At 47.9% G+C, this 27,250-nt stretch overlaps 1 protein-coding gene, 1 long non-coding RNA gene and 1 pseudogene across 6 annotated transcripts in view; 1 reads left to right on the top strand and 2 right to left on the bottom strand.

Moving 5' to 3' along the window:
• CHST11 (carbohydrate sulfotransferase 11) overlaps nucleotides 1-27,250 on the top strand; it is a 308,357-nt gene that overhangs the window by 276,489 nt on the left and 4,618 nt on the right. Inside the window, exon 1 of one of the 4 annotated variants that reach the window (XM_023191661.2) lies at nucleotides 10,857-11,002. The exons of the other annotated variants lie outside the window; for them this stretch is intronic. Coding sequence (XP_023047429.1) covers nucleotides 10,958-11,002 — 45 coding nt within the window. The 5' untranslated portion in view covers nucleotides 10,857-10,957. Of the gene's footprint in view, nucleotides 1-10,856; nucleotides 11,003-27,250 lie in introns of those variants that run through there. 4 annotated transcript variants of the gene reach the window in all.
• On the bottom strand, nucleotides 7,993-8,642 carry LOC111526074 (annotated as a pseudogene). The gene has a single exon (XR_002726265.3). The product of XR_002726265.3 is annotated as a 60S ribosomal protein L17 pseudogene (transcript).
• LOC111526318 lies at nucleotides 10,128-11,063 on the bottom strand. The gene is made up of 3 exons (XR_002726337.2): nucleotides 10,943-11,063; nucleotides 10,507-10,751; nucleotides 10,128-10,383 (listed from the first exon to the last, which is right to left on the bottom strand). It is a non-coding gene; the product is annotated as an uncharacterized LOC111526318 (long non-coding RNA).

Raw genomic sequence — 27,250 nt, forward strand, 5'->3', positions numbered from 1 at the left:
GGTGAATGTATCTATCACCTGGACACGGCTGCCCCCACCCTGGAAAACAAGGGCAGCCCACACAGGGACACTCCCACCAGCAAACTAAACAGGCAGTTCAATCCATAAGCAAACCAAAACGGAAACAAGTGCACCGAAGAGATGTCATCCTCCTCCAGGCTGTGCAGGGGGCTGGCTGGCTGTGCTGCTGAGAACTAAGAGAGTAAGTCCTGCTTGGGCTGGAAGTATGAAAACAGACCTGTAAGGCTTCTCTCGGTTTTATTTTGGGGGGATCAAGAGGAGAAGAGGGGAGAACCTGGTATCCCCGTTGTGAAAATGGACTAGAGGGCTGTGGCTCTGAGGCCACATTTTGTAATAGGAGAGTAAGCAAACTGGGTGTAAACCCCTGCACCCCTCCCTGCCAGCCCTGAGACTCGGGACCACGGACTCAGCCTCTGTGGGCCTCAGCGTTCACAGCGTTTACATCTGTAAGTTGGAGCTGAGCGTGTCCACCTCTCAGGGCTGAAAGGATTTGGAATGTAATGTGTCCAGTTTCCGGCACCAAGTAAAGGCTTCCTATTTTTAGTTCCCTTCCTTCCCTGGCACAATGTCCATCCGTGTCATGATTCGAAAATGTGGTTTTGCACCAATGCAACTGTGGCCTCCTTCAAGGTGCATTTGTCTACTAAATAATGTTTAATCTCCAGTGTACTGGGATTAGAGGTGTGAATCTGGGCACTGGGAATAGAGGTGTGAATGAGACAGATGAGCCTGCCCCAGGGGCTGGCAGCCCAGCAGATTGACCTTTGGTGGTGTTTTGGGGGAATCAGCAGTGATGGCAGAAAGTCCACCCCAACATCCTCCCCTCTGGCCTAGGGCAGGAGAAACTGCTATGCCCACAGCTATGCCCGGTCCCTCCAGGGAAGAGGATTGCGCTGCTGGTGGTCGGTTTTATTTGGGTGCACCTCAGCATCAGCGGCTCAGAAGCAGGAGCTGGCAGGTTATGGCCATGCCCTGTGGTGGCTGGGGCCCCTGGGGTTCGTGAGCTTTGCTGGCGTGGACCAGGCTGTGCCAGGAGCCTGTCCTCTGTTGGTCTATGTGCCATAAGCCAGACCCCAGCAAGGCTTCTCCCAAAGACGTGGGTGCCTCGGAAAGATAAAAGCAGTGATCCTCATTTCCCTAAGGGCCTCCCCAGCCTTTGACAAGGTCCTGGCAGAAAAGCTAGAATTGTTTTCGTAAGTTTTGACCCCAGGGACATTTATAGGTGGCCTGAAAGCTAAATCAATGGATTTTACTTACTTTTTAAAAATTCACCTTTCATTACATTTGAAATAGACCTTCTTGCCCTATCTCTGAGTCTCCTCACGTCTCCTCTCCCTTCCCCAACCCACCCTCTAAGGGTCTAAGGGTGAAGTAACAGGCAGGAGTGCCTGTCATACACAGCACTAGGTAATAAAACACCTTTTGGGGCTTAGCCACCAAATGTCCCTCGTGTCTAAGTGTCCATATCCAAACCTGAGCTCAGTCAGGTATCCGATTGGTGTTGCTGTCACTGGGGCATCTGCCGCACCCAGGTGCTGACGTCATCTATTGATACCCCCTGTCTCCAGATTCTTTTTGGCATCCTTCTCCCCAGCTTCCTAATCACTGATGAGACCAGATGGCAAAACAAATGGGGACTGATTTTGCAGTGATATCGGAATTGGAAGCTTTCTTTCTGGAACTAAGTATTAAGTATTTTTTTAAGCACCTATTTTCTCACATGTAGGGCGTCACAAAGAGGGCGTCAGCCCTGTGCTTTGAACCTGACACGCATCGTCTCACTTAATCTTTGCTGCACACCCTTGTGTAGTAGGTATGACCAGCCCTATGAGAGAAGGGGAAGCTGAGGCCCAGACCAGTGAGGTGATGTGTGCAAGGTCACGGACTGGGATTCCACCCATGCACCTTGTCTCCGGGGTGTGTCCTCTACCCACAATGCTGTTCTGCTGTTGGGTTCTTTAACTGGAAGATGATATAGGTAAGACATACCTTGAATGTAGCTATGAGGCCAGACTGTTTTTTGGTAGATGCAAAATCTGGAGTCTAGCTTTCCAGATCCCACAGGGAAAAGACCTTGGAGTAGATCCAAGATTCCCCCATGGCATGGAAGGAAGAGGAAAGGGGACATTTATAAGGCTTTTGTGGGAGGCAGTAACACTGTGACTGTGGGTGTCAAGAAAGGGCCTTGCCTGATTCTGCGGGCGTCTTTAAACCCAGCAAGTTCCCCTGTGTTCAACCCTCCCTCCCAAGGCTGCATGATGGAACCCTTGGACCAGGGTCAGTTGTTGGGAATCGCAGCCAACACTTTGACACACACTGTGTTTCAAGTATTCTTCTGAATGCTTTGCATATTCTGTGAGGTTGGTACTTCTATTAGGTCGGTGCAAAAGTAACTGTGGTTCTTGTCATTAAAGGTAATGGTGGCCGGGCGCGGTGGCTCACGCCTGTAATCCCAGTACTTTGGGAGGCCAAGGCGGGCGGATCACAAGGTCAGGAGATCGAGACCATCCTGGCTAACACAATGAAACCCCTCTCTTCTAAAAAATACAAAAAAAAAATTAGCCGGGCATGGGGGCAGGCACCTGTAGTCCCAGCTACTTGGGAGGCTGAGGCAGGAGAATGGCGTGAACCCAGGAGGCGGAGCTTGCAATAAGTGGAGATCACGCCACTGCGCCCACCTAGCCTGGGCGACAGAGCGAGACTCCACCTCAAAAAAAAAAAAAAAAAAAAAGCAATGGTAAAACTGCAATTACTTTTGCACCAACCTAATACTATCCCCACCTTATAGATAAGGAAGTTAAGGCACAGAGAGGTGAAGTAACTTGCCTAGGATCACACAGCTAAGTAGGTGGCAGAACCACATTCAAATCCCCATGGGTTTAAACCCGGGGAAATTGGTTGGCTGCGCTGATCTTATCTATCCTGCCTCTGAGGAGGGGAACCCTGCTTTTGATACTGTAAGGTAGGAGGAGCTGGGTGATGGGTCTGGTTTCTTTGAAAAACCAGCTGAGGAGGGGGGACTTTGAGCCTTCTGACGATGCCATGATGGCTGCCACACCCCCATGGCCCAGCCCTGGCAAAAATGCGTGCCTGTGGGGGCTACCCAGGAATGTGGGCTCATGCCTCCTCCCTGCCACGAGCAGCAATCTCTGAAGCTTTTGACTGGGCACTCTTCCTCCGAAGAAGGCAACAGGGCTTCCCTGGGCCAGTAGCTGTGAGACAAACAGCAGGGAAGGCCGGGCGGGCCAGCTCCTGCCAGCGGAGCTACTTATCGAGGGGTACCTGGTCTGCACTGATGCCAGAGGGGCACAGGGAGGTGGTTGCTCGGGCCCAGCCCATGCTTCTCTGCAGAATTGTTTGTGCTTTTCTGTTTGTTTTTCTTTTTTTTTAGATTTAAATCCAACTACCTTGAGATAGTTGGAGATACAGAGCTGCTTGAGGAAAATTCAGCCCCAAAATTCATCAGAAAGATGATTGGCCTCAGGATTACAGGGGCAAGATCCCTCCTGAAGGACCAGCAGTGCCGGGCCCTGTGTAGGCACGACATGAATGTCATTCATTTCAGTCTCACCCTGGGCCCGTTTTATAGTTGCAGAAACTGGGGCTCAGAGAGGTCAGCTTGCCCAAGGTTGTGCAGCTAACAAGGGCAGGACTGGACCTTCGGATCTGAAGCCAAGTGCCTGCTGTTGCTCCCTCCCCTGGTGATGAACACAGTCACAGGTGGAAAACGGGGTGGCCTGCGATACTCCAGTCCCGTGTTTCTTACTTTGCCATGGGGAGGAATGAGGACCTGGGGTTATCGCTCTGTGGTTCATTCCACCCTTCACCCCATGGGATACCCAGTCAGCCACCAACAGCCTTCCCGGGTAGGCACTCAGTTACACGCCCCAGGGTGAGGAGGATTTGTGAGAACTGTTGCTCTGCTTCTTGGGAGCTTTATGGCAAAGTAAAAGCAAGAGAACACAGACAAAAGACATATAATATGGAGATCCAGAAGAGGAAGGTTTGGAGTGCTTAAACAAGGGTGGGGCCCTGCGTTTGTCTGATAAATAACACAGTGATTCTGTATCATCGTCGTGTTGTTTACATGAATCCTGCGGGGCACCACCTGCCCTCATCAGGGCAAACTGCAAAATCTCCAGGTTTGCTTCTGTTCCGCAAACACTTTTTGAGCTCCTGCTCTGGGGACAGGCCTGGTACTCAACACGGGGGATTCCAGGATGAGCAAGGCAACAGTCCTGAACTTCAGGGAGCAGAGCTAGGGGTCCAGTGGGTAAGCAGACAGCTACAGTATGTTGTGAGAAGAGAGTAAGCTCCAGAGTCCAATTGCCTGGGTTCAAATCCTGGCTCCACCACCGGCTAGCTTTGTGACTTAAATGACCACCTCTCTGGGCCTCAGGTGCCTCATGTATAAAATAGGAATATAGTATGTCTCTACCTTGTAGGAGTGATAGAAGAACTAAATGTGATTTAGATATAAGAGCTCAGTACGATGCTTGGCACCTGGCACTCAAAGTATATTAGCTCTTCTGGTGGTACTGGTGGCTGTGCTATGAATGATAACAGCAATAATGTTAAAAATAATACCATGTTCTATAAGAGAGATGAGCCTAGATCACTGGTGAAGCACCAGGAAAAGGGGATACCTGACCGATCCAAGCCTGGTGGCGGGGCTGGGTCATCAGAGATATCATCTTAGAGGAAGTGAGGAATATGGTGAGGTCTAAAAGCCCCACAGTTAGCAGGAAGAGAAGAGTGAGCAAATCCAGAGAGACTTGGGGGCAGGGGACACCTAGGTCCCTTAGGTGCAAGAAAGCGCAGCACTTCTAGAGAAATAACAGGGGTCCAGTGCCCTGCATGGGACCGGGCTGCTGAGAGACAGAGCCTGAGGGGCTGGCAGGGGCCAGGATGCAGACGCTGTGTGCCAGGCTCAGGCATCTGCACTTTCCGTGGAAGGCAGTGGGGACTCGTCGTGGGTGTAAAGCACAAGAATAGCGGAGTTAGAGCTGTGGTCACAGCCTCTGTTTTGGTCTGGAGGGACCCAGGCTTGGAGCCCAGAAACTAGGGGATTGTCAGCAGCAGTCCAGGCTCGAGGGGATGTGGTTGGTACCAGGGTTGCCAGGATGGGGGGTTGTGGCCAGGCTGTGGGAAGTGGGTGCCTAGGTACCTGGCAGGGAACCTGAGCAGACAGCAGTGCTATTCCCTGAGATGGGACCCAGGAAGAGGCAGTGACCACACTCAGACATTCTGAGTTTGAGGTTCTTGTGGGACATTCCATGGAGAATGTCCAACGGGAAGGTGAGAGCGTGCCTCTCGCCTCTGCTGTAAATCCTCCCTTCCGCAAAGCTCCCCCTGCAAGATGGCCATCCCTGTGCCCCTACAGAGTCTGGGGCAAGAGCACTCCACGGAGAAGGAACAGGACGTTCACTGCCCTGCGTGTGGCCTGTTCCGTGGAAGGAAAAGAAAGGAAGAAGAGAGAAGAGAAGCGAGAAGGAAGGTGGGGGAGGGCCATTTTGTAGGGGTGATGATAAGAAAGAGACCAGTGACTCACAGGCTCGGACAGAGAATGCCCAGCCTGGCTGAGCTGGAGATTTACCCAGAGGCATCCGGCAGAGTCCCATGTATTTCCAGATGTTTCTGGTTAGAAGTTCCTATAACATTCAGAGAAAATGCCCTGCCCTCCTGGATTCTGGCCCGGTTTGAAGAGCACCCCAGGCTGACTGAGCTGTAGCAAAGCCTCAGAGATGCAGTGGTGGGCTGGTGGGCTGGGTCCCACCGCATGCACGCCTCGGGAGGCCCACCTGGCCCTCTGTGAGTCTGGCCTGTGAACTGATTTGCCCAGAGTTGGTCGGGTGGAGGGTCTTAGAGTAGCCCTTTGAGAAGGTGGTTCAGTTCTGAACTCTATCCAGGTGTCTGTGAAAGAGACTCCTTCGAGTCCCTTTCAGTCCCCCACACAGCGCTGTAGGTATACTAGAAGTCATGTGTAAACTGCCCTGAAAATCTGATTTTTGAAAGCTTAGGAGAAATGCGTCCTTCGACTGCCTGAAGCATCTTCACTGTGAGTCTTGATAGAAACCAAGCATGGCTTCAGGGCTCAAGAAGGCCAAACCTCACCCTGTGACTTATACAACTGAGACCAGGAGTATCTTTGAGAATAAAATGCGATTTTCCTTTAACACAATTTACAGATGATCTTTATGGGATATTCTGCCTAAGCAATTAGTTATGGGAATTTTAAAACTCCATAACAACTTTAAGGAAGGGAAGTTAATCAGAACTTCCCGACTAAGAATTGAGTTCAATAATCATTGCCCAAGGGGCTTCCCTGTACCCAGAAGCCACGTAGATCTGGGCTGTGGATCAGCCTTTGCCATCCCCCGTGGGAATGACTGAAGTCACACGGGAGGTCATCGTGGAGGTGGCTGACTTGGGGGCCAAAGACATGAACTTCAGAGCAGGACAGCCAGGGTGGAACCTGGGCCTCACCACTTGCAAGGCCTGAGCCTTGGGACATGCATTCAAGCCCTCTGAGCCTCAGTTGACTCATTTGTAAGTTGGGGATATCACTTTTGGGATTATTGTGAGGATTAACTGAAATGGTGACTGTCAAGTGCTTGGTGGGATGCCTGACCCATCACAGAGCCCTGCAGGTGAGTTTGTAGTTTTCCCTTGTCTGGCCACCTTGGGGTCATAGGTTAGTGAATGATCAGTTGATCTAGAACCTTCTAGATCTTTCTGTTTCATTCCAGATCTCACATTGACCCTTTTGTCCAGTGCCTTCCTCGGGGCAGTGGAGGAAGACACAGAGTGGAGGTATTTCTGACTCCTCTTGAGAAACTGTGGTTTTGATGTTTTTCAAAAGAAAAGAACAGAAATAGAGAAGGGAGAATCCCCCACCAGGCAGTTTTGCAGGGAGGGCCTGGCCTAAGAATGTGCTGGGCATGGGGAGGTGAAAGATGAGCCAGGCAGAAAGGGAGGGCTGAGGCTGTCCCCCTGGGAAGGCTGGGTGGCCTGTCCCCAGCTGTCACTGGGGCCTTTGTTCCCTGGAGCCAAGGGGCCTCCCTTGGACGGCATTAGTTGCCACAGGAAGCAGATTCGTTCATGAAAACCCACCCCCCAGGCCCTGATCCCACTTGCTTTTTTGAACCTTTCTGTTCTTTGCTTTGGCTCAGAGAATGCCACTTAGTGTATAAAAAAGGATCCCAGCGTCCCGCCCTGCTGGACCAGTGTAATTATGTCTGCTACGCTTCCTTTCTGGAAGGCCCTGGCTGGGGGGTGCTGCAGCCTTTCCAGGCCCCACGGGCTCATCCCTCTTCAGCAGACCGGCCTGTCCTGTCATTTTGGGCATAAAGCCTGTGCAGGGACAGCCATGGAGCCCTTCCCCTTCCCGACCGGCTTCGAGGTTTGCAGAGGTGCCCTGCTCCTGTCTCCTCAAGGCCGCACTCCCTGTTCCCCCACCCCATCCCCTCTTAGATGGCCTTCGGCGCCAGCTCACTCCTTCTCCTCTGTGGGCTATGCATGAATATTCCTTTCTTGGGAAAATCATTCCCTGCTTTCCCAAGCTGGAACAGCACTCCTGTGCCATGTATCCATGGCACCTGTGCTTAATGAAAGCAGGGAACATGAACTAAACACACACCCAGGCAAGGGCGATCTGGCCTTCCTGACTTCATCCTCACACCCGCCCCATGATGCAATGAGGCATTTCCTGAGCGCTCACCTGCAGGGGCGCATGCAACTCCCTCCTCTCATCTGAACTTTACAGCCACCTTTGAAGCAGGGGGTACTGTTTGGCCCATTTTACAGTGAGGAGATACAGGCTTTAGGAGAAAGCCCAGACCTCATAGCTAGTGGGTGCCAGATCTGGGAATCTGACACCAGTGTCTTCTCTTGGCCACTAAATTACACTCCACCTGCCACACTGCATTGCCATATTTTCTGTTCCTCATCCCTGTTAGAATATGTGCTTTCTTTTTTTTTTTTTTTTCCTTTAAATTACATTTATTTTAATGCTGAATTTACTCCCGTGCCATAAGTTTTTGTTTCTTCAGTTTCTTCTGGGATATCTTTTTCTTCTGGGCAACCTCCTCTTCTGGTTTAGGAACAATCTGTTCCTTTTCGGTAAGGATCATCTCAATGTGGCAGGGAGAGCTCATGTATGGGTTAATCCGACCATGAGCTCTGTAGGTCCGTCGGCGCATCTTAGGTGCTTTGTTCACTTGGATATGCTCGATGACCAGAGAATCTACATCTAAACCCTTAAGTTCAGCATTACTCTCTGCGTTTTTAAGCATGTGCAGCAAAAATTCAGCACTCTTTTTGGGCCATCGACCTTGTGTCCAGCCCCACTGCTTGGCCTAGGCACACCTGCCAACTCCACCATTGTAACGTCGGAATGGTACTCACTGTTTCTGTAAAGTGACATCTTTCAGATACTTCGTGGCTTTTCGAATATGCATACCCTTGATGGCCTGGGCAGTTTCACGAGTGTTCTTAAAGTGAACACGAAGATTGGAACCTCTTGATTTGCATGATTTCGTGGGGTTCTCCGGGTCAAGTGAATAGCGAACCATTTTCACAGATTACCTCAGGCCGCTTAGGGGAAGAGCTAGAATATGTGCTTTCTCCCTGAAATCATATCTTGCTTCAAACTGGGCTCCCCCGGTGCCTCAGGCTGGGGCCTGGTTGCATGACTGGCAGTCATTGGACTGATTCAGGCCAAGGATGGAGCTGCTACCAGGTTGCAGGGTCGCTCCTGAAGATGGAGGATCGGGCCAGGAGGTCGACAGCCTGCTGGGCAGGGGTGAGGGGCGAGCTGACCAGTCCGAAGCTCATCCAGGGCAAAGCGGGACCTGCAGGTGGCAGACACTGTCAGCGGGAGGTTGGGAACCAACGCCTGTGCATGCCAGAGGAGCCCAGGCAGCGGGTGTGGGCAAGAGCAGGCCTGAGCATTCCCTCCCTCTCCGCCTGGAACACCCTGAACTCATCAGTTTTGGGGCTCCAACCACGAGAGGAAGAGAAAGTGAAAGGAAAGTGACATCAGCCACTCTCCCTCCTTATCAGCAGCTTAGGGTAAAATTCTAGTTGGGAAAGGTGTCCTCATCTTTTCATTACCACATTGGCCTGAATTTCTAGAAGGTAGAGTGACTTCTCTTGACCAGGGTATTCATCTGTGCAAGAGGCACACAGTCAGCTGTTCTCACCATCATCTGTAACCACAGGAGGTCTGTAGCATCGTCATCCCCATTTTACAGATGAGAATGCTGAGTCTCAGATTAAGTAACTTGCCCAAGGTCCACAGCCAGTCAGTGCTAGAACCAGATTTTAAGCGCAGGCTGTCTGGCTGCAGAGCTTGTGTTCTGAACCACTCTGCTCTGCTGCCCCTTGATGGAAACAGCCACATAGTAAAGAAGTCTATTTTTTTATGAGAAAAAAACTGTTAACTGTGAATATTAATTGCTTGTCCATTAAGAGCACCTGTGGGTCAAGTGACACATTAAGTTCTTTGCAGAGTTTATGCCTTTAAACCTCATAAGAGCCAGTGAGGTTGGTGCTCTCATCAGCCCTCACTTTACTGATGAGGAGACTGAGGCCAAGAGAGTGAATCTGACTGACCCCGGATCATGGTGCTGGTCAGGGCCATTGCCAAATTTTACATCCAGGTTGGTCTGTCTGACTCCAGAGTCTGATCTCCAGCCTGTGCTGACGAGCTTGCTCATCTCCGCAGAGTCCAGACATCCTAGGGAGGGTAAACCTTTGTTCCTTCAAAGCAAATACTCTCCATTTTTGTTCAGTATTTATTGAATGAGATCAGGGATACACTGATTTTCGGTAAAAATTGTATCCTGAAATCAATGTATTTAGTTTCTACCAGTTAGTTTCAGTAGGGTCACCAGCCTTTTAAAAAAAAAAAAAATGCAAAGACTTCCCAGTTCTTGCCTCACTTTTCTTTAATGAGCTCTGAAATCAGGCCAGCCCAAGGGGACCTATCCCATGTTCCCTATTCTGGATAATAAAATGGGTCACTCACGTCTTTTTAGTTTTATAATTTCCATTGATCATAAATCTATATGTGTTGCCAAAGTACTCCTCTGAGGTTGACGGAAGGTAGCAAAGATTTTTTTTATTTCACAGGAATGTTATGGCACCACACAGATGACACTCCCTGCCCCCTCGCTCTGCCCTGGAATCCATCCCTGCACCTCCAACAAGGGCTGCTGGGTGCATAGAAGGAGAAAATCCCTCTTTTTGCTCTGCAGTCCAGCAGCACAATAGAAAGACATACTTGGGTTCCAGTATTCGCTCTGCTGCTTCCTGGGAGTGGGTGGGTGAGCTCTCATCTCTGGGCCTCAGTTTTGCCATCTGAAAATCAGAGGGTGGTATCAGATAATCACAAAGGTATTTTGTAACTCTGAAGTTCTGGGTTCTAAGGACTCTGAGATGTAAAATCATTTGAAAGCTGTACAGGCAGAAGAATATTAATACCTCTGATGTCAGGCAATTGAGGGTGTCTTATTCACCTCTGGGCCCCAAGTCTACATCCCTGCCTTCGTGTGTGACTCTCTTCCTGGATATCTGTATCTTCATGTCCTTGGCCATGGCCTAAGAAGCCGCAGAGATGTCTGACTTCCTCAGTAAACAGCTGATGGATTGAGATGTGCTTGTCCCTCTAGCACTCCATGATGGTCTTCCTGTTTCACTTTCACTGTGATTACAAATGGGCAGACCTTCTTGAAAGAGGAAAAAGGCAGTGACGTGATAAACAAAATCTTCTTAGTACTCTGCAAAGATGTTAATGTGTTGCCACAAAGCTAATCACCCTTTTCTGAATTCTGCAAGTATTGGGCACCAAGTGCCTGGGACACTGATACCTGAGCCTTATCCCAGCTGCCCTGGCGGGAGGGACATGAGTTGAGCTTACATTGTTCATAGTGACATGAACTACGATCAGGATGGAGCAGCTTCAGCCAAAGGGGTGCAGGTAAAGGTGGTGGAAATGGTTCCGTTGGGGCCCAGGCTTGGTGGTGGTGGTTGCTGGGGAGAGAAAGAGGGTGTCTTGCAGGCAGGAATGGGAGGAGGGCTTTGGAGCCCCGTCTGCAGAACTAGCTCCACCTCTCCTCTTGGGGGAAGACCAGACTTCCTCTCACTGGAGGCATACAGCATGCAGAAACGACAGGCCCAGAGCATGGCTCATGCATGCCTTTGGAATGGAGAAATGGGGTATTGTTGAAACGTGCTGCTTGATTAAGAAATAAATGGACCTCTTTGGGTACCTCTTAATTCATAGTTCAATTACTGTGAAATTCCATGAATCCTTTACAGTCTGTTAATACATATTAATAGCTAATCCTGATATTGCCAGAAAATTGCTCTTCAGACCTCCAATTTGCTTAACAGCTGCCAGTCTAAGTTGCCGCCGATTGCCTCTATCGGTCTTCTATGTCAGCGAGATATTAAGTCGCCATGAGCCAGGCATTTTGCACAGATGACAAATGTGTTTAGCGTTCACTGCAGAACCCGCTCATGTAAAAGCGACGCTCGATCAGCAGTTCTCAAAGTGAAACAGAGACCACCAGCCTCAGAACTGGCCTGATAGAATCACCACGGGGCAGCGATCAACAGCAGGTTCCCAGGACAGCCAGACCCACTGAACCAGAATTACTCAGGGTGGCGTCTGGGAACCCGCATTGCATCAGATTCTCGCTGTGATTCTTTCATACACTGAACATTGAGAAATGCTGTCAGGTGAAAGGCAAAGCAATATTCCTGCTATCCTGCCTGGCACTTGGGAAACCACCCTCCCTGAGGTTTATAGTAACTACTTCCTGAGTGCCTACTATGTGCCAGGTCCCATGCTATGTGCTTTCCTTGTGGGCTCTCATCTAATCCTCAAAACAGCCCTGAGAAGTAGACTCTATTATTGTCCCCATTTAGCAAATGGGGAAACTAAGGCCTGAAGCATTCAAGTGATTGGGTCAAAATAGAAGTAGAATATTCTGGTCAGTCTGGGAAGAGAACCACGGAAGCCAACTGGCTCAAAGAAGGGAGAGGGCAGGAGGAGATCCTGAAGGGTGGTAAGCCCCTGCCTCCCAAGAGCATCACCCTCTGGGAGGCCCATCTTGGTGGGGGAGGTTGACGGCCTCCCTGGCTAGGGGAGGGGTAAGCCACCCGGGACTGCTCAGTGGACTCATGCTCCTCCTCCCCCACTCCTGCCAGCAGCGACTTCCGACGACCCCAAAGCACTAGCCAGCAGGTGCTCAGCCTGCCTGCCTTTACTTCTGATTTCCCAGCAAATTCAGCCTCCCAAGCAGTGTGGGAGCTGCATCCCTTCCTCACCATTGTTCCTGTTCCAGGCCAGCATTCAGCGGAAAGCAGCCCAGCTTGGCAGCAGCCTCATTCCTATTCCTGCACCCCTCCGGCACCCTGCCCAGGCCTCCGGAAGCCCAAACAGCTGATCTGAGATGTCAGTAAGGCCCTTCCAGCTGCACCTGGCCTGGCTGAAAGGGAGCCCCGGGGGTACCACATAGCCTCAGACCAAGTCCTTCCTGGGCAGCCCTTGGTGCCCTCCCCCTCCAGCGTGATTTGATTCCCCTCCTCTTGTTTCCTGGGCTCACCAAATGGGTGGAAAGTGCCAGTGTCCTTCCCTCATCAAAAGCTGTTGCATTTCTACCCAGGGCTGAGTCCCCGCTCTTCTCTCTTGGCCTCCAGCCCCAGGGCTGATGCTAAGCTCCTGTGTAGCAGCCACAGGCTCTGAGCCAGAAACCTCCACCAGAAGATGAGGCGGGGTCTGCGGGTTTAGGCACAGGAAGCCCATGCAGCCTCATTGGCCGTCTTGTGACCTGAACAATCCCTACTGTCCCAAAGTCATTCATGCATTCAACAAAGCTTTCAGTGTCCACTGTGTGTGAAGTACTGGGAATACAACAGTGAACAAAAATTAGTGAAAACTACCTGCCGTCTCAGAGTTAACATTCCAGAAGGGAGAGACCAGCAAAATAAGAAGATAAGTACTACAAAGAAGAGAGAAACAGGGAAGGGGATGGGAGAGCTGAGGTTCCACAGGTTTCTCTTACTATCCACCACTGAGTGTGAGCCTTCCTAACTGCACCCAGGGACTCCCACAGTCTAGCCGGTTCCACCTTATCTTTCTCTTGCAGTTGCCCACAGGTTCCACTAACTGAGCAGGGGCAGCTGGGCTGGAGGCAGTGGGGGCTGAGAGCAGCCAGAAGAGGGCACCCCTTACTATCCTCAAACACCTGGGGGAGGCGCCAACCCAGACAGGGATGGTTCAGCCCACACCAGTAAAAGGATTGTAGCTAACATTTAAGAATACATAGATTTCACATGAAACCTGATATTCTGACTTCTCTTTTTTTAATTTACATTTTTCTAACTTTGAAGTTCAGGGGCACATATGCAGGTTTGTTACATAGGTGAGCTTGGGTCATGGGGGTCTGTTCTTCAGATTCTTTCATCACCCAGGTATTAAACCCAGTACCCATGAGTTATTTTTCCTGATCTTCTCCGTCCTCCCACCTTCCACCCTCCATCAGGCCCCTGTGTGTGTTGTTCCCCTGTGTGTCCATGTGTTCTCATCATTCAGCTCCCACTTATAAGTGAGAACATTTGGCATTTGGTTTTCTGTTCTGCATTCATTTGCTAAGGATAATGGCCTCCAGTTCCATCCATGTCCCAGCAGAGGACATGATCTCTTTCTTTTTTTATGGCTGCATAGTATTCCATGGTATATATGTACCACATTTTCTTTATCCAGACTATTATTGGGCATGTAGGTTGATTCCATGTCTTTGCTATTGTAAATAGTGCTGCATTGAATATAAGTATGCATGTATCTTTATAATAGAATGATTTATATTCCTTTGGGTATATACCCACTAATGGGATTGCTGGGTCAAATGCTAGTTTCTGTCTTCAGGTCTTTGAGGAATCGCCACGCTGTCTTCCACAATGGTTGAACTAATTTACACTCCCATCAACAGTGTACAAGTGTTCCTTTTTCTCCGCAACCTTGCCAGCATCTGTTATTTTTGACTTTTTAGTAATAGCCCTTCTGACTGGTATGAGGTGGTATCTCATTGTGGGTTTGATTTGCATTTCTCTAATGATCAGTGATGCGGAACTTTTTTGTGTGTGATTGTTGGCCTCATGTATGTCTTTTGAAAACTATCTGTTCACATCCTCTGCCCACTTTTTTATGGGGTTTTTTTTTCTTGTAAATTTGTTTAAGTTCCTTATAGATATTAGACCTTTGTCAGATGAGTAGTTTGTAAAAATTTTCTCCCATTCGGTAGGTTGTCTGTTTACTCTGTTGATAGTTTCTTTTGCTGTGCAGAAGCCTTTTAGTTAAATTAGATCCCACTTGTCAATTTTTGCTTTTGTTGCAGTTGCTTTTGGTATCTTCATCATGAAATCCTTTCCCGTGTGTATGTCCTGAATGGTATTGCCTAGGTCGTCTTCTAGGGTTTTTATAGTTTTGGGTTTCACATATAAGTCTTTAATCCATCTTGAGTTAATTTATGTATATGGTATAAGGAAGGGATTCAGTTTTAATCTTCTGCATATGAACAGCCAATTATCCTAGCATCATTTATTTACTTATTTACTTTTCAAGACAGAGTCTTGCTCTCTTGCCCAGGCTGGAGTGCGATGGCACGATCTCGGCTCACTGCAACCTCTGCTTCCCGGGTTCAAGCAATTCTCCTGCCTCAGCCTCCCAAGTAGCTAGGATTACAGGTACTCATCACCATGCCTGGGTAATTTTTGTATTTTTAGTAGAGATGGGGTTTCGCCATGTTGGCCAGGCTGTTCTCGAACTCCTGACCTCAAGTGATCCGCCTGCCTCAGCCTCCCAAAGTGTTGGGATTACAGGCATAAGCCACCACGCCCGGCCCCCAGCACCATTTATTGAATAGGGAATCCTTTCCTCATTGTTTGTTTTTGTCAGGTTTACTGAATATCAGATAGTTGTAGGTGTGTGGTCCTATTTCTGGGTTCTCTGTGCTGTTCCATTGGCCTATGTGTCTGTTTTTGTTCTAGTACCATACCGTTTTGGTTACTATAGTCCTGTACAATAGCTTTAAGTAGAGTAGCTGATGCCTCCAGCTTTGTTCTTTTTGCTTAGGATTCCCTTGGCTATTCGGGCTCTTTTTTGGTTCCATATGATTTATAGAATAGTTTTGTCTAGTACTGTGAAAAATGTCAGTGGTAGTTTAATAGGAATAGCATTGAATCTATAAATTGCTTTGGGCAGTAGGGCCATTTTAATGATATTGATTCTTCCTATCCATGAGCATGGAATGTTTTTCCATTTGTTTGTGTCATCTGTGATTTTTTTTGAGCAGTGGCTTATAGTTCTCCTCGTAGAGATCTTTCACCTCCCTAGTTAGCTCTATCCTTAGGTATTTTATTCTTTTTGTGGCCATTGTGAATGGGAGTTCGTTCCTGATTTGGCTCTCGACTTGACTATTGTTGGTGTATGAGAGTGCTAGTGATTTTTGTACATTGATTTTGTATCCTGAAACTTTGCTGAAGTTGTTTATCAGCTTAAGAAGCTTTTGGGCTCAGACAATAGGGTATTCTAGATGTAGGACCATCTCATCTGCAAACAGGGAAGTTTGACTTCCTTTCTTCCTACTCGGATGTCCTTTATTTCTTTCTCTTGCCTGGTTGCCCTGGCCAGAATTTCCAATACTATGTTTAATAGGAGTGGTGGGAGAAGGCATCCTTGTCTTGTGCTGGTTTTCTTTTTGTTCTTTTTTCTTTTTCTTTTTTTTTTTTTTTTTTTTTTTTTTGAGATGGAGTCTGGCTCTGTTGCCCAGGCTGGAGTGCATTGTGGCACAATCTCGGCTCACTGCAAGCTCTGCCTCCCGGGTTCACGCCATTCTCCCGAGTAGCTGGGACTACAGGCGCCCGCCATCACACCCGGCTAAGTTTTCTATTTTTAGTAGAGACAGAGTTTCACCGTGTTAGCCAGGATGGTCTCGATCTCCTGACCTTGTGATCCGCCCGCCTCAGCCTCTCAAAGTGCTGGGATTACAGGCGTGAGCCACCGTACCCAGCCGTCTTGTGCTGGTTTTCAAGGGGAATGCTTCCAGCTTTTGCCCATTTAGTATGATGTTGGCTCTGGGTTTGTATTCTGACTTCTCTTGAGAAATTGAAACATCTTGAAAGACCAGGTCCTCATTCCCTAATGACGGTATCAGTGAGATCTGTGTGGCATCAGCCACCTTCAGTGGCCCGGGGACTGTGATCGGGTTCATTCCCATTCAAGGTGCCGAGTCCATTCATTTCTATTTCCTGATGGCTCTGGAGAGCCTTTGAGTTTGTGACTCTAACCCAGGTCACCCAATATAAATCCTGCCTACAAAAGAAGTACTTTAACTACTATGGTGAAACAATCCTTTCTCATTGCTCAGCACATCCTGGGCTTTCCTTTCTCTTCATTTTCTTCTGCCTGTAAAGCTCCCAAGGTTAAAATGGAGCTCAGAACTATCACTCACCTGTGCCAGTGTCAGCTGAGGCTGACTGGGGGCTGATCCAGAGGCTAACACTGGGCCCTCCATCACCATCACCCAGAGCCTCCTACCGCACCTTCAGGGCTCCAAATGCTCTCCAGCCACGGTGCATTTTCCTTCTTCCTTTTGCCTTGGAAAGGAAAGCAAAGCTTCTGCAGAGATTCGGTTGTTGTTCCTTGCAGTCAAACAGGTGCTTCCCTAGTGACAAGTTACAATCCAGAGAAACCAATTTCCCTGACAACGTTAATGTCAGTTAATATGAAATCACTTCTTTCCTAAACCCTTTACATTTTGCACCAGGTCCAGACCAGATCGTTTCTTTAAAGGCCCAATATTTTTCTCCTTTCTTTTCTAAACTTAAGAGTTTTTGAGCATTATGTAATTCTTAGTGCTTCCTCTAAAATGCACCCAAAGATGTCTGAGACCTGTGGCCTTCTAGACCTTTGACCCTGGCTCTACTGAATGAAAAGCCCCCTATCTTAAACCTGAGGACCAGGAAGATGAAACTGGCCCAAGATCATATGCCAGTGACTGCTCCAGTCCAGGTCTTCGCTTTAGCTTATAGCTCCTGGCATTGGAGCTCCTGAAATAGTGGGGTCTCACTGGGGTAGCCTCAGATTTCCAGGAGCAATTAAATGTAATGGATCTCTGGGGTGGGACTCAGGCCTCCGTGTTTAAAGCTCTCCTGTGATCCCAGTGAGCTACTAGGGTTGAGACCCACACCTCTAGTAGACCGCCCAGGAGCTGATAACTCCTAGGTGGGTCTCCAGACCCCAGGAGGCTGCACCATGCGGGGTCTCAGAGCACAGGCTGCTGGGACTCGAACCCCAGACCCGGTTCCGAGCTCCCTGAGCTTGAGCAAGTCAGTTATTCTCCCTGTGCCTCAGTTTCCTCATCCACAAGTTGAAAATACTAATGATACCTACCTCATAGCATGTGAAGATCAACAGCAGCTGGTACATAGTAAGTGCTCAGTATATGGTAGCTGGTATAAACATGTGACCCTTTTTTTTTTGCTGTGGATGTGATGTCTTCAGTGATTCCTCATGACTAGCCCTTTTCATGAGAGTTTAGGAATTCCTCTACCAGAAGGAAATGTCATATAATCAGAGCAAATCAGCTCATGGGGTACTCCTCCCCCTCCCCCAGTTCTGAAACAGACAGATGATGGCAGTGCAACTGAGATGCTGAAAGGGGTTTTGCATGCAGATTTTTAAGTGGAGAAACTGAGGCTAGACCCAAGCTAACAGTTGTTAAAGGCAGATTCAGAAAACCGTCAGTCACTTGGTGCTTCCAAATGTACCTGTTTCTCTGGGTCGATTTCCCTGCATGTCCCCCTCATTCTGCCCACCCCGAGACAGTCAAAGGGGGCAACCTCTCTTCCTCCCGTTTGGGTGTCTGTGTCTGAGGGAAATTGCAAACGCTGCAGAAATGTTTTAATTTAAGGGAAACCAGCTCTTCCTTTTAAGATGAAACGTAGTAAAATTTTAAAGACTTTTTCAAACAGTCCCTAAATTTGGTACTTAAACTAATTATGGTTGCCTTTTATAAATGTCCAAATTAAAAATAGACATCTAAACGAGAATGCAGGACACAGCCCAGAGCCTGGAGCCATGTTCACGGTTTCCTAGAATCAGCCTTCCTCTGACCTAGTTTATACTTTTGAGACATCAAAGCGAGATGAAGGGAGTTGGAGGCTGGGGCTGGGGGTGGATCTAGGAGTCTCTCGGCAGCAGATGGCAAACCTGGGTTCTGTGTTTTGTAATTAAGTATAGCTGTGAATTGGTGAAAGACGTTAGATTACAGTCATTTCCAAATAGTATAAAACTGTGGTTCTCAAAGTTTGGTTCCCAGTCCAGCAGCATCAGCATCTCCTGGTGTTATATGGATTGAATTGTGGCCCTCCCAAATTCATATGTTGAATTCTCAACACCCAGGACTTCCAAAGGTGATTGTATTTGGAGAGAGGGCTGTTAAATGGGGGATTGAGGAAAAATGAGGACTTTTGAGTGGGGCCCTGATCCAGTCTGACTGGTGTCCTTGTTAGAGGAAGAGACACCTGGAGCACATGCCCAGTGGGAGCGTGGGGGGAGGGGGGAGATTAGGAGGAAGAGACGCCTGGAGCGCATGGTGGGGGGAGTGGAGGGAGAACTGGGGGGAGTAGGGGGGGAATGGTGGGGGGGAGCCGGGGAGAGATGGCCGCGTGAGGAGGCAGCAAGCAAGGCACATCTACAGGCCAAAGAGAGAAGCCTCAGGGAACACCAGCCCCACCCGGCACCTTAGTCTTTAAGTTCCAGCCTCCAGAACTGTGAAAAAATAAATCTCTGTTGTTTAAGCCACCTGGTCTGTGGTCTTTTATTATGGTGGCCCAAACACTTGGGGGGCTTGCTAGAAATGTAGGTTCTCAGGCCTGTCTGACCTACTGAGTCAGAAATTCTGGGAGGAGAACCCAGCAAGCTGCGTTCTAACAAGCCCTCCAGGTAAGAATGTTCATGTAGGCTCGTTTGAGAACCACTGGCATGAAGTATGATTAGTACTCAGGGGTAACCAGCCCAGGAGAGAATGACGCATGGTTGGAGTAGGGTCTGGTCGGCTAAATATAAACTTTCTTTTAGTAGGCTCTGCAGCCTCTGGAAGAGTCCCAACGGGTTGCTTAAATGGGATGGTGTATGTGAAAGTGTTCCTTACATACTGAAGCTTTCTGTTGACCTTAGGTGGAAGTGAATCGTGGCATTATTCAGTCAGCTGAAGAAAGCAACCCTCTAAATACCCCCAACACAGGCAAACTGAATCCAAGAATCTCCCTCCTGCACCGAATTTTCTGAGTCCCTGGAAATCCTGTGCATGTTCCTTTCCAAAGAACTGGAATGTTTCTCTTTTCTGATAACTAGAGCAAGAAGATTTTATCGTTGTTGTGATACAATGGATACAAGGATACAAGGAGGAAGATTTTATCCTCCTTGCTGCTAGGAGCCCACAACCAATTGACATTCTAAATCCCAGCCCTCATAGAATTTTTTTTTTTCTATTTTTATTTCATACTGCACATATGTCCTTTGTTATGGTCTCTTCAAAACCTTTTGAGAAAGCAAACAAGAAGAGGGGAGAGCAAGGGAGTGTAGGAAGAAAGACATGGATCTCACAGTTCAGATAATTGTCAGATCAACAAGTTCTTTCTTTGTAAAACTGATCAAACTTGGTTGGAAAAATTGGGCGTTCTCTTTTACTGATGAGGGAACAGGTTTTTCTTCATTAATGAGTGAGTCCTCTTCACTCTCTTGTCTTCCTGATGTCCCCAGAGCTGTTGGTCCCATCGGTAGTTCCGGAACTGTGCTCGGGGAACATGTTAGTTGCTGAGGGGTTATGACAGTTACAAAGGCTCGTCTGAGCCCTGTTGGAGACAGGAGGAGCATGGCAGTGACATGACCAGGTCTGCATTTTTTAACGTTAGAAATCGCTGTTTTCCTGATCACAATCTCTAACAAGCCGTCGATCCTCTGAATAAATGTGGACATTTCTGGAACACCCCAGGCTGTCATCAGAAATCTCTCCTGCCCCATTTTGACACGATGGTAAAGAATTCCTCTCTTCCCTCTGGCCTGTCCAGGGCTGTTCTTAATCCAGGTTTCATAAACCAAGGTTCAAGAAGTCCACAGATAGAACCCCCAGAGGTCCAGAGTTCCATAGAAGAACTTTATTAGTGGAGCATTTTTTATTTTGGTGGTAGTCTTTTGAAAAATGATTATCCATTTCTGGATCATCAGGTCTGCCCCAGATCACTGAGTTCTGCCATGTGAAGTCGTGGTGCCTGTGTTCATTCATGTTCTTGAGGGTTCCATGTAGCTTCATTATTGTCTTGGGCTAATTGGAAATGAGCAGAAAAGGAAAATATATACATGATGAGCTTTTACCAAGTAAAGGTCAGATGAGATTCCAGCATGCTGAGTTTCATAGTAACTAGGAAGGAGGAAGTGGTAAGGAAACCGAGTCCTCATGCAGCACAGGAGAAGAGGGAAGCTCTACTGCAGACACCCTGACGCACAGCCGTCAGCGAGCATCTGTGTGGTTTCAGGCAGGGCTTTAGTTCCAGTAAAACAGCATCATCCCTCATGTTAATGTTGTGCATTTGAATGTTTATGTTTATTTTGGACTTGTAGTTGTGCACCTGGTTTTATATTTCTGCCCCCTTTTTTTTTTTTTTTTTTGAGACGGAGTTTTGCTTTGTCACCCAGGCTGGAGTGTAATGGTGCAATCTCAGCTCACTGCAACCTCTGCCTCCCGGGTTCAAGTGATTTTCCCCTGCCTCAGCCTCTCCAGTAGCTGGGAGTACAGGCGTCCGCCACCACACCCAGCTAATTTTTGTATTTTTAGAAGAGACAGGGTTTCGCCATGTTGGCCAGGCTGGTCTCGAACTCCTGACCTCAGTTGATCCACTCGCCTCGGCCTCCCTAAATGTTGGGATTACAGGTGTGAGCCACCGTGCCTGGCTTGTGCACATTTTAGTACCATTTTATTTTTAATAACTTAATACTAGTCTGAAAATATTTTTATTTTTCGAGACAAGCGGCTTACTCTGTCACCTGAAATTATTTTAAAATTCAAAAATTATAAAAACCAATTAAAATGTATTTTTAAAAACATTAATACTAGAGGCCCAGGTGAATTTCCACCTTGGATTTGAGAAGCATTCTCCTGACCCCTACCCCAGAGTCTTCCTGAGGGGAAACTGTGTGTGCCTCGTCGTGGCAGGTACACCCTTTGCCCCTTAAACTGCTGTGGAGAAGAAGGAAATGGAGGGGAAAGAAACCTCAAATACCAGGTTTTAAAGCCCCACTAAGTTATTTTCCACCTCTGCAACTGAATGTAAAATGATATGCTGCTGCCATTTCCGTTTTTCCTGCCTTTGTGGTCCTGAATGCAGTATTAACCGGCACGTTACCTCCCTGGGGATTCAGGTGGCCAGAAAATTGTCTCCAACTGAAAAGAGCTTGGGAGGGGGCGAGGGGGAGATCCCCTTCTTTCTCTGCTCATCTTAGTAACTTACTGCCTTCAAAATTGTCCTTAGTGATGCAAATGGCAAAATTGATGGACCCCGTTTCCTTCCTAGTCCTTTCATTTCCTTTAGCACAGGTTTGGTTTTGTTTAATGGCATTGTTCAACAGCCCAAGAGGCCCATGAATGCTTCTCTTAGGGTGATGAATACATCAGCTAAGAAGTCATGAATTGCAAAGGTCAGAGTTTTCCTATTCAAAATAAATATTAATTGAATCCAATGACCTAGGGCTGACCTGCAGCAAAATTACAGAGCTGGTGAAATTTGTCTTTGAGATTTCTAGCCAGGAGTTCCTTTTCAGATTTCTTTTTTCTTCTTTGATAAAAGAATTCCTACCTATTAACCACCTATTTTGTGCCATACTTTGTCCAAATCCTGTACTAGAGTTGATCTTATTTACTGAATGCTGAAATGTACCTTATTTGCTGTAGTCACCACCCCTGTGGGGTAGGTGGTACGATCCCCATTTTGCAAATAAAGGAACTGAGACTCAGAAGGTTAAGGCTCTTGCCCAAGATCAAGCCCAGATCTTCTTATTTCAAATCTTATCCTCACTCTGCAAGTGCCCTAATACATTGTCCTTATGCTTCTATGTAAAATAGTCTCTTATATGATGTTATCTTCTCTTTAAACTTATAATTTAGTACCAACTTGCTCAAAGTTATCACTTGAATGATTGACCTCCTCTGTTAGGTTCCTGAGGCCATCGTAACAAATTACCACAAACTGTGGCTTAAAACTAAAGAAATGTATTCTCTCACAGTCCTGGAAGCCAGAAGTCTGGAATCAAGCTGGTGGCAGGGCATGCTCTCTGAAGGCTCCAGAGGAATGGATCCTTCCTTGCCTCTTCCCAGCTTCTGGTGGCGGCTGGCAGTCTTTGGCATTTCTTGGCTTGGAGACACATCGTTCTCGTGGATGTGTCAATGCCACGTGTGGAGACACGTGGCATTCTCCCTGCGTGTCTCTGTATCTCTACTTTCTCTTCTTATAGGGACACCACCCATTGGATTATACCCTAATCCAGTATAATCTCATCTTAACTAATTGCATCTGCAAAAACCCTATTTGCATATCAAATCACTTTCCGAGGTTCTGGGTGGACATGAATTTGGGAGGCACATTATTTGTCCCAGTACAGCTCTATGAAAGAACTTTATGATATCGATGAACAATTGGGAAGTTTGTTTATTTATTTATTTATTTATTTATTTATTTATTTATTTATTTATTTATTTATTTTCGAGACAGAGTCTCACTCTGTTGCCCAGGCTGGAGTGCAGTGCCGCGATCACATCTCACTGCAACCTCCGCCTCCTTAACCGAAGGGACCCCCCCTTCAGTTATGAAGCAGTGAGGAGTAGGAATCAGGCAGGAAAAGTAGGTTCAAGCAATTCTCCTGCCTCAGCCTCCCGAGTAGCTGGGATCACAGGCACCTGCCACCACGCCTGGCTAATTTTTGTATTTTTAGTAGAGATGGGGTTTCGCCATGTTGGCCAGGTGGTCTCAAACTCCTGACCTCAAGTGATCTGCCCGCTGTGGCCTCCCAAAGTGCTGGGATTACAGGCGTGAGCCACTGCACCTGGCCCAGAAATTTCTTTAACTACGGAGGGGTTTTCCTGCTTACAGATCAAGTATCCCTACAGAGATTATCCAGCCATTCATTCATTCACTCAACAAACACTTATGGAGCATCTCCTGTGGGGCTGGCACTTTTGCAAGCATGGGGGTCTACTGTGGAAAGACAGAGTTCTTGCTCTGTGGTATCTCTATTTGATAAGGCAGAGACTTCATGCCAGAATGGGGTGACAAGCATAGATCTGAGTCACACACTCTGGCTCGCGTCACAGTTCTGCTTCTCTTAGAAGGACTTACCTTGGGCAGTCATTTTGTCTGTCTCAGCCTGTTTCCTCGTTGACAGAATGCAATGCTGAGACCACCACAGCTTTACAAATGTTGGGAGACTCTCCTCAAGGTAATGAACAAGGAGTGCTCCACAAATCGTTTTCCATATTATCATTGATGTGTTGGTGCATCTGACGGACCCTCAGCTATAAAATGGAGATCCTGATCATCTCCGTTATGACTGATTGCATTGAAGAAGTTAGTCAGTGTGAAGCATGAAGAGCATTACCTGGCTCACAATGAGCACTCACCCAGTCAGTGTTAGGTGTCATCATCATCCTGATATATATTGTGCAGGAGAGAAAATTAGGAAATTCTGCAGCTTGCTTTTGATATTTCTCGGCATATGCCTAGTGTCACTTATACTTGGAGAACTAAAAAATAGCATAACTGGAGATTTGGATTGATGGAGGACCCATGACCACTGGGCATTGAGCCTTTGTGGCAAAATCTCAGCAAGACAAAACAATACAAGAGTCCAGGCACTAAGGAAGAACATTCTGGAAGATTCTCTATGGGACCCAGAAAAGAGTGCATGGCCACCAGTTGGCCACCCTGGAAGAAACTGGGCTCTACCCAACATTAAAGGTGGGCACAACCCCGGCAGTCAACTAATCTAACTGCCTCTTTCTGCAGGCAGGGCAGGGGCAGCCTAGAGAGGGAGGAAAGGAGAAATAATACTGATTGTGTATCTACTGTGTTCAAGCCACGGAATACACACCTTATAGTCCTCACCCCAGCCTAACCAGGCATAAGAATGAGGATCTCCATGGCACAGGCAAGGAAACACAGGCCAAGAAAGGTCCAGGCCCCATATTTGGGTCATAATAACATGGAAACTGGATCCGTGGTTCAGTAACCCAGGGCTCTTTGCACAAATAGATTATTGCTCTGCTCTTTATAGTCGGGATAAATTTGTTGAGTGGTGGCATTTGGTCTGTGAATAACCAGAGGTCAGTCATTTGCCAGTTATTTCCAATTTGGGAACCTCCAGGCTAACCCGGTTTTACCAAGTGGAAACTGAAAATATATATGGTGCCCTTGCTTCTCTGGAATCTGGCTGAGGGTCTCAGCATCATATCCTGACTGGGACCCTTAGCTCTCCTGTTTTTCAGCTCTCCTGTTTCAGTGATTTATTGCTGGGCAACAAATCGCCCCAAAACTTAGTGGCTTAACACAGCACTGATCTGTCATCTGCCACAGCTCTGTCGGTAGGTAATTGAGCAGGTCTGCTGGTCTCTCCTGGGATCATTCACACCACTTTGGTCGATGGGTGGCTGGCAGTTGGTCTGGTCTGCAGTGCCCCAGTCTTCATCCTCCAGGAGGCTGCACAGGTCTTTCCGTAGCATGACTGCCTCTGGGCAGCGTTCCAACAGCGTGAAGGCTAGGAACTGCAGACCTTCCTAATAGGCTTCAGAACATGTTCATCACTGCTTCTACCACATTGTGCTCGTCAGAGCAAGTCACAGCCAGCCCCCATTCAAAGAGCTGGAGAAATAGGGTCTCTACTTCTTGATGGGAGGAGTGTCGATGTCAGATTTCAAAGGGGAATGCACATCAGGGGATACTAACAGCTCTTTCCAGATTTCCACCAGTTATTTGTGAGGTTAAAGCAGTGAGAGAATCACCATACTCTTCACACAGAGACCTTGCAAAGCGTTAATACTCTGTCTTGGTTTGCTTCCTCCCTTGAGTATAAAAAGTTTTAGTGGCGATGGCATGTTGTAGTTCAGCGTATTGCTGGGAAGATTAAACATAATGTATTTAAATCACCTGTGAAGGTGCCTCCTACAGAGTAACTCCTTAGTTACACTGTCTGCTGTTGTCATGGTGACCATCACCATCCTTTGTCCTGGGGACCATGAGAGGAGATGGACATGGAACTTAACACGGGGTGCAATGGCTTCTCCCTGGTGGCTACCATGATGCCCCTCAGGTCCCCAGCAAACTCATCAGTGGCCCTAATTTAGGCCCATCCCAATGGCCCTGTGTACCTTTTAATATAAATTGTGCAGACTGAGGTTCAAAGTTGGAGGAGCAGGGACAGATAATTGGGTTGCACTCAAGTCCTAGGCTCTACTGACTTGGCTGTCCAGGTGATTGGAGGATTTCATGGATATGGCTGCATTCTCAGGGCTCAAAGTCACCCACAGTCTGGCCTGGAGGAGGCAGTGACTCTGGGGCTCTGAGTTCCTGTGAAGCAAGTGTTCACAGGAGTTGAGAAAACCAAGAATGAAGTAGACAGGAGGGTTGTGCTATGAAGCACACTCAGTGTTGTGGGTGTTCAGTAGAGGGAATGATTCTTCCACTTGTGTGGCAGGGAGTGTGTGGGGCCATGAAGAATTGTCAAGTTTGGGCAGGCACAGTGGCTCACCCCTGCAGTCCCAGCGCTTTGGGAGACTGAGGCTGGCCGATCACCTGAGGTCAGGAGTTCAAGACCAGCCTGGCCAACATAGTGAAACCCCATCTCCACTAAAAATATAAAAATTAGCAGGGCATGGTGGTGCATGCCTGTAATCCCAGCTACTCAGGAGGCTGAGGCAGGAGAATTGCTTGAACTCTGGAGGCGGAGTTGCAATGAACTAAGATCGTGCCACTGCATTCCAACCTGGGCAACAGAGTGAGACTCTGGAAAAAAAAAAAAGATAGAGAAAAGAAAAGAAAAGAATTGTCAACTTTGCACCAGCAGAGATTGAGAAGGGAGAATCCCAGATGTGCCCAGCCTAAGGAATGCTTGTGGCAAAAAGGAAGGAGTGAATCATTGGTTTCTCGGGAGCCTCCTTTGGTTATGAAGGGGTGAGGAGTAGGAATCAGGCTGGAAGAGCAGGTTGGCACTGGGCTATGGAGAACCCCAAAAGACCAGTGTATGAATGGGGGCTTGGTTCCTGAGGCAAGGAGGCCACCAGGCTACCACCTCATCTGTGGCTCCAGAGCAACTATTCCATAGCCCTGTGCCCCCAGTTTCTCTATCACTTTAATCACAATTAATATTATTCCATTTATATAAAAGAAGGACCACACTGAACTTTCATGAGTGGTGGTGGAGGTAAGGCAGGAAGCCAACAATAGGGTGCCACCACTCCGTGAAGGTCGCTGAGTCTCTGGGTGCTGGAGACGCAGGCAGTGGCAGAGCAGGGCAGAGTGTCCTTCTGTTTCCTGTTCTAGGTGGACTGTGAGCTCTCGTTTGGACAGGGAATGAATGGCCTTTGGGGAGAAACCGTTGCTCTTCGAATTCAGAGGAACACACATATCTTCCCAAGCATTTCCCTTTGCCCTCCATTGAGGCTGATACTCTCTGCCCTGGCACCTCCTAGACTATGAGTGATTAAGGTTATGTCTTATATCTCTTTGCAGTGCTGAGCAGAGTGCTTTATACATCATGAGGTCTGGATCAGTGTGTTGTGTGTTTGTGTGTGTGTGTGTGTGTTTAGAGACAGAGTCTTGCTCTGTCACCCAAGCTAGAGCACAGTGGCACAGTCATACCTCAATGTAACCTTGAACACTGGGACTTAAATGAGATTCTCCTGCTTCAGCCTCCCAAGTAGCTGGGATGTCAGGTGTACGCCACCATGCCTACCTAATTTTTTAATGTTTTTAGAGATGGGGGTCTCACTATGTTGCCCAGGCTGGTCTTGAACTTGTGGCCTCAAGCAATCCTCCTGCCTCAGCTTCCCAGAGTGCTGGGATTAAAGGCATGAGCCACTGCACCCAGCTTAGATATGTGTTTGAATGGGTGGAT

This window comes from Piliocolobus tephrosceles, chromosome 10 (assembly GCF_002776525.5).
Source record: "Piliocolobus tephrosceles isolate RC106 chromosome 10, ASM277652v3, whole genome shotgun sequence".
NCBI classification, from domain to species: Eukaryota; Metazoa; Chordata; class Mammalia; order Primates; family Cercopithecidae; genus Piliocolobus; species Piliocolobus tephrosceles.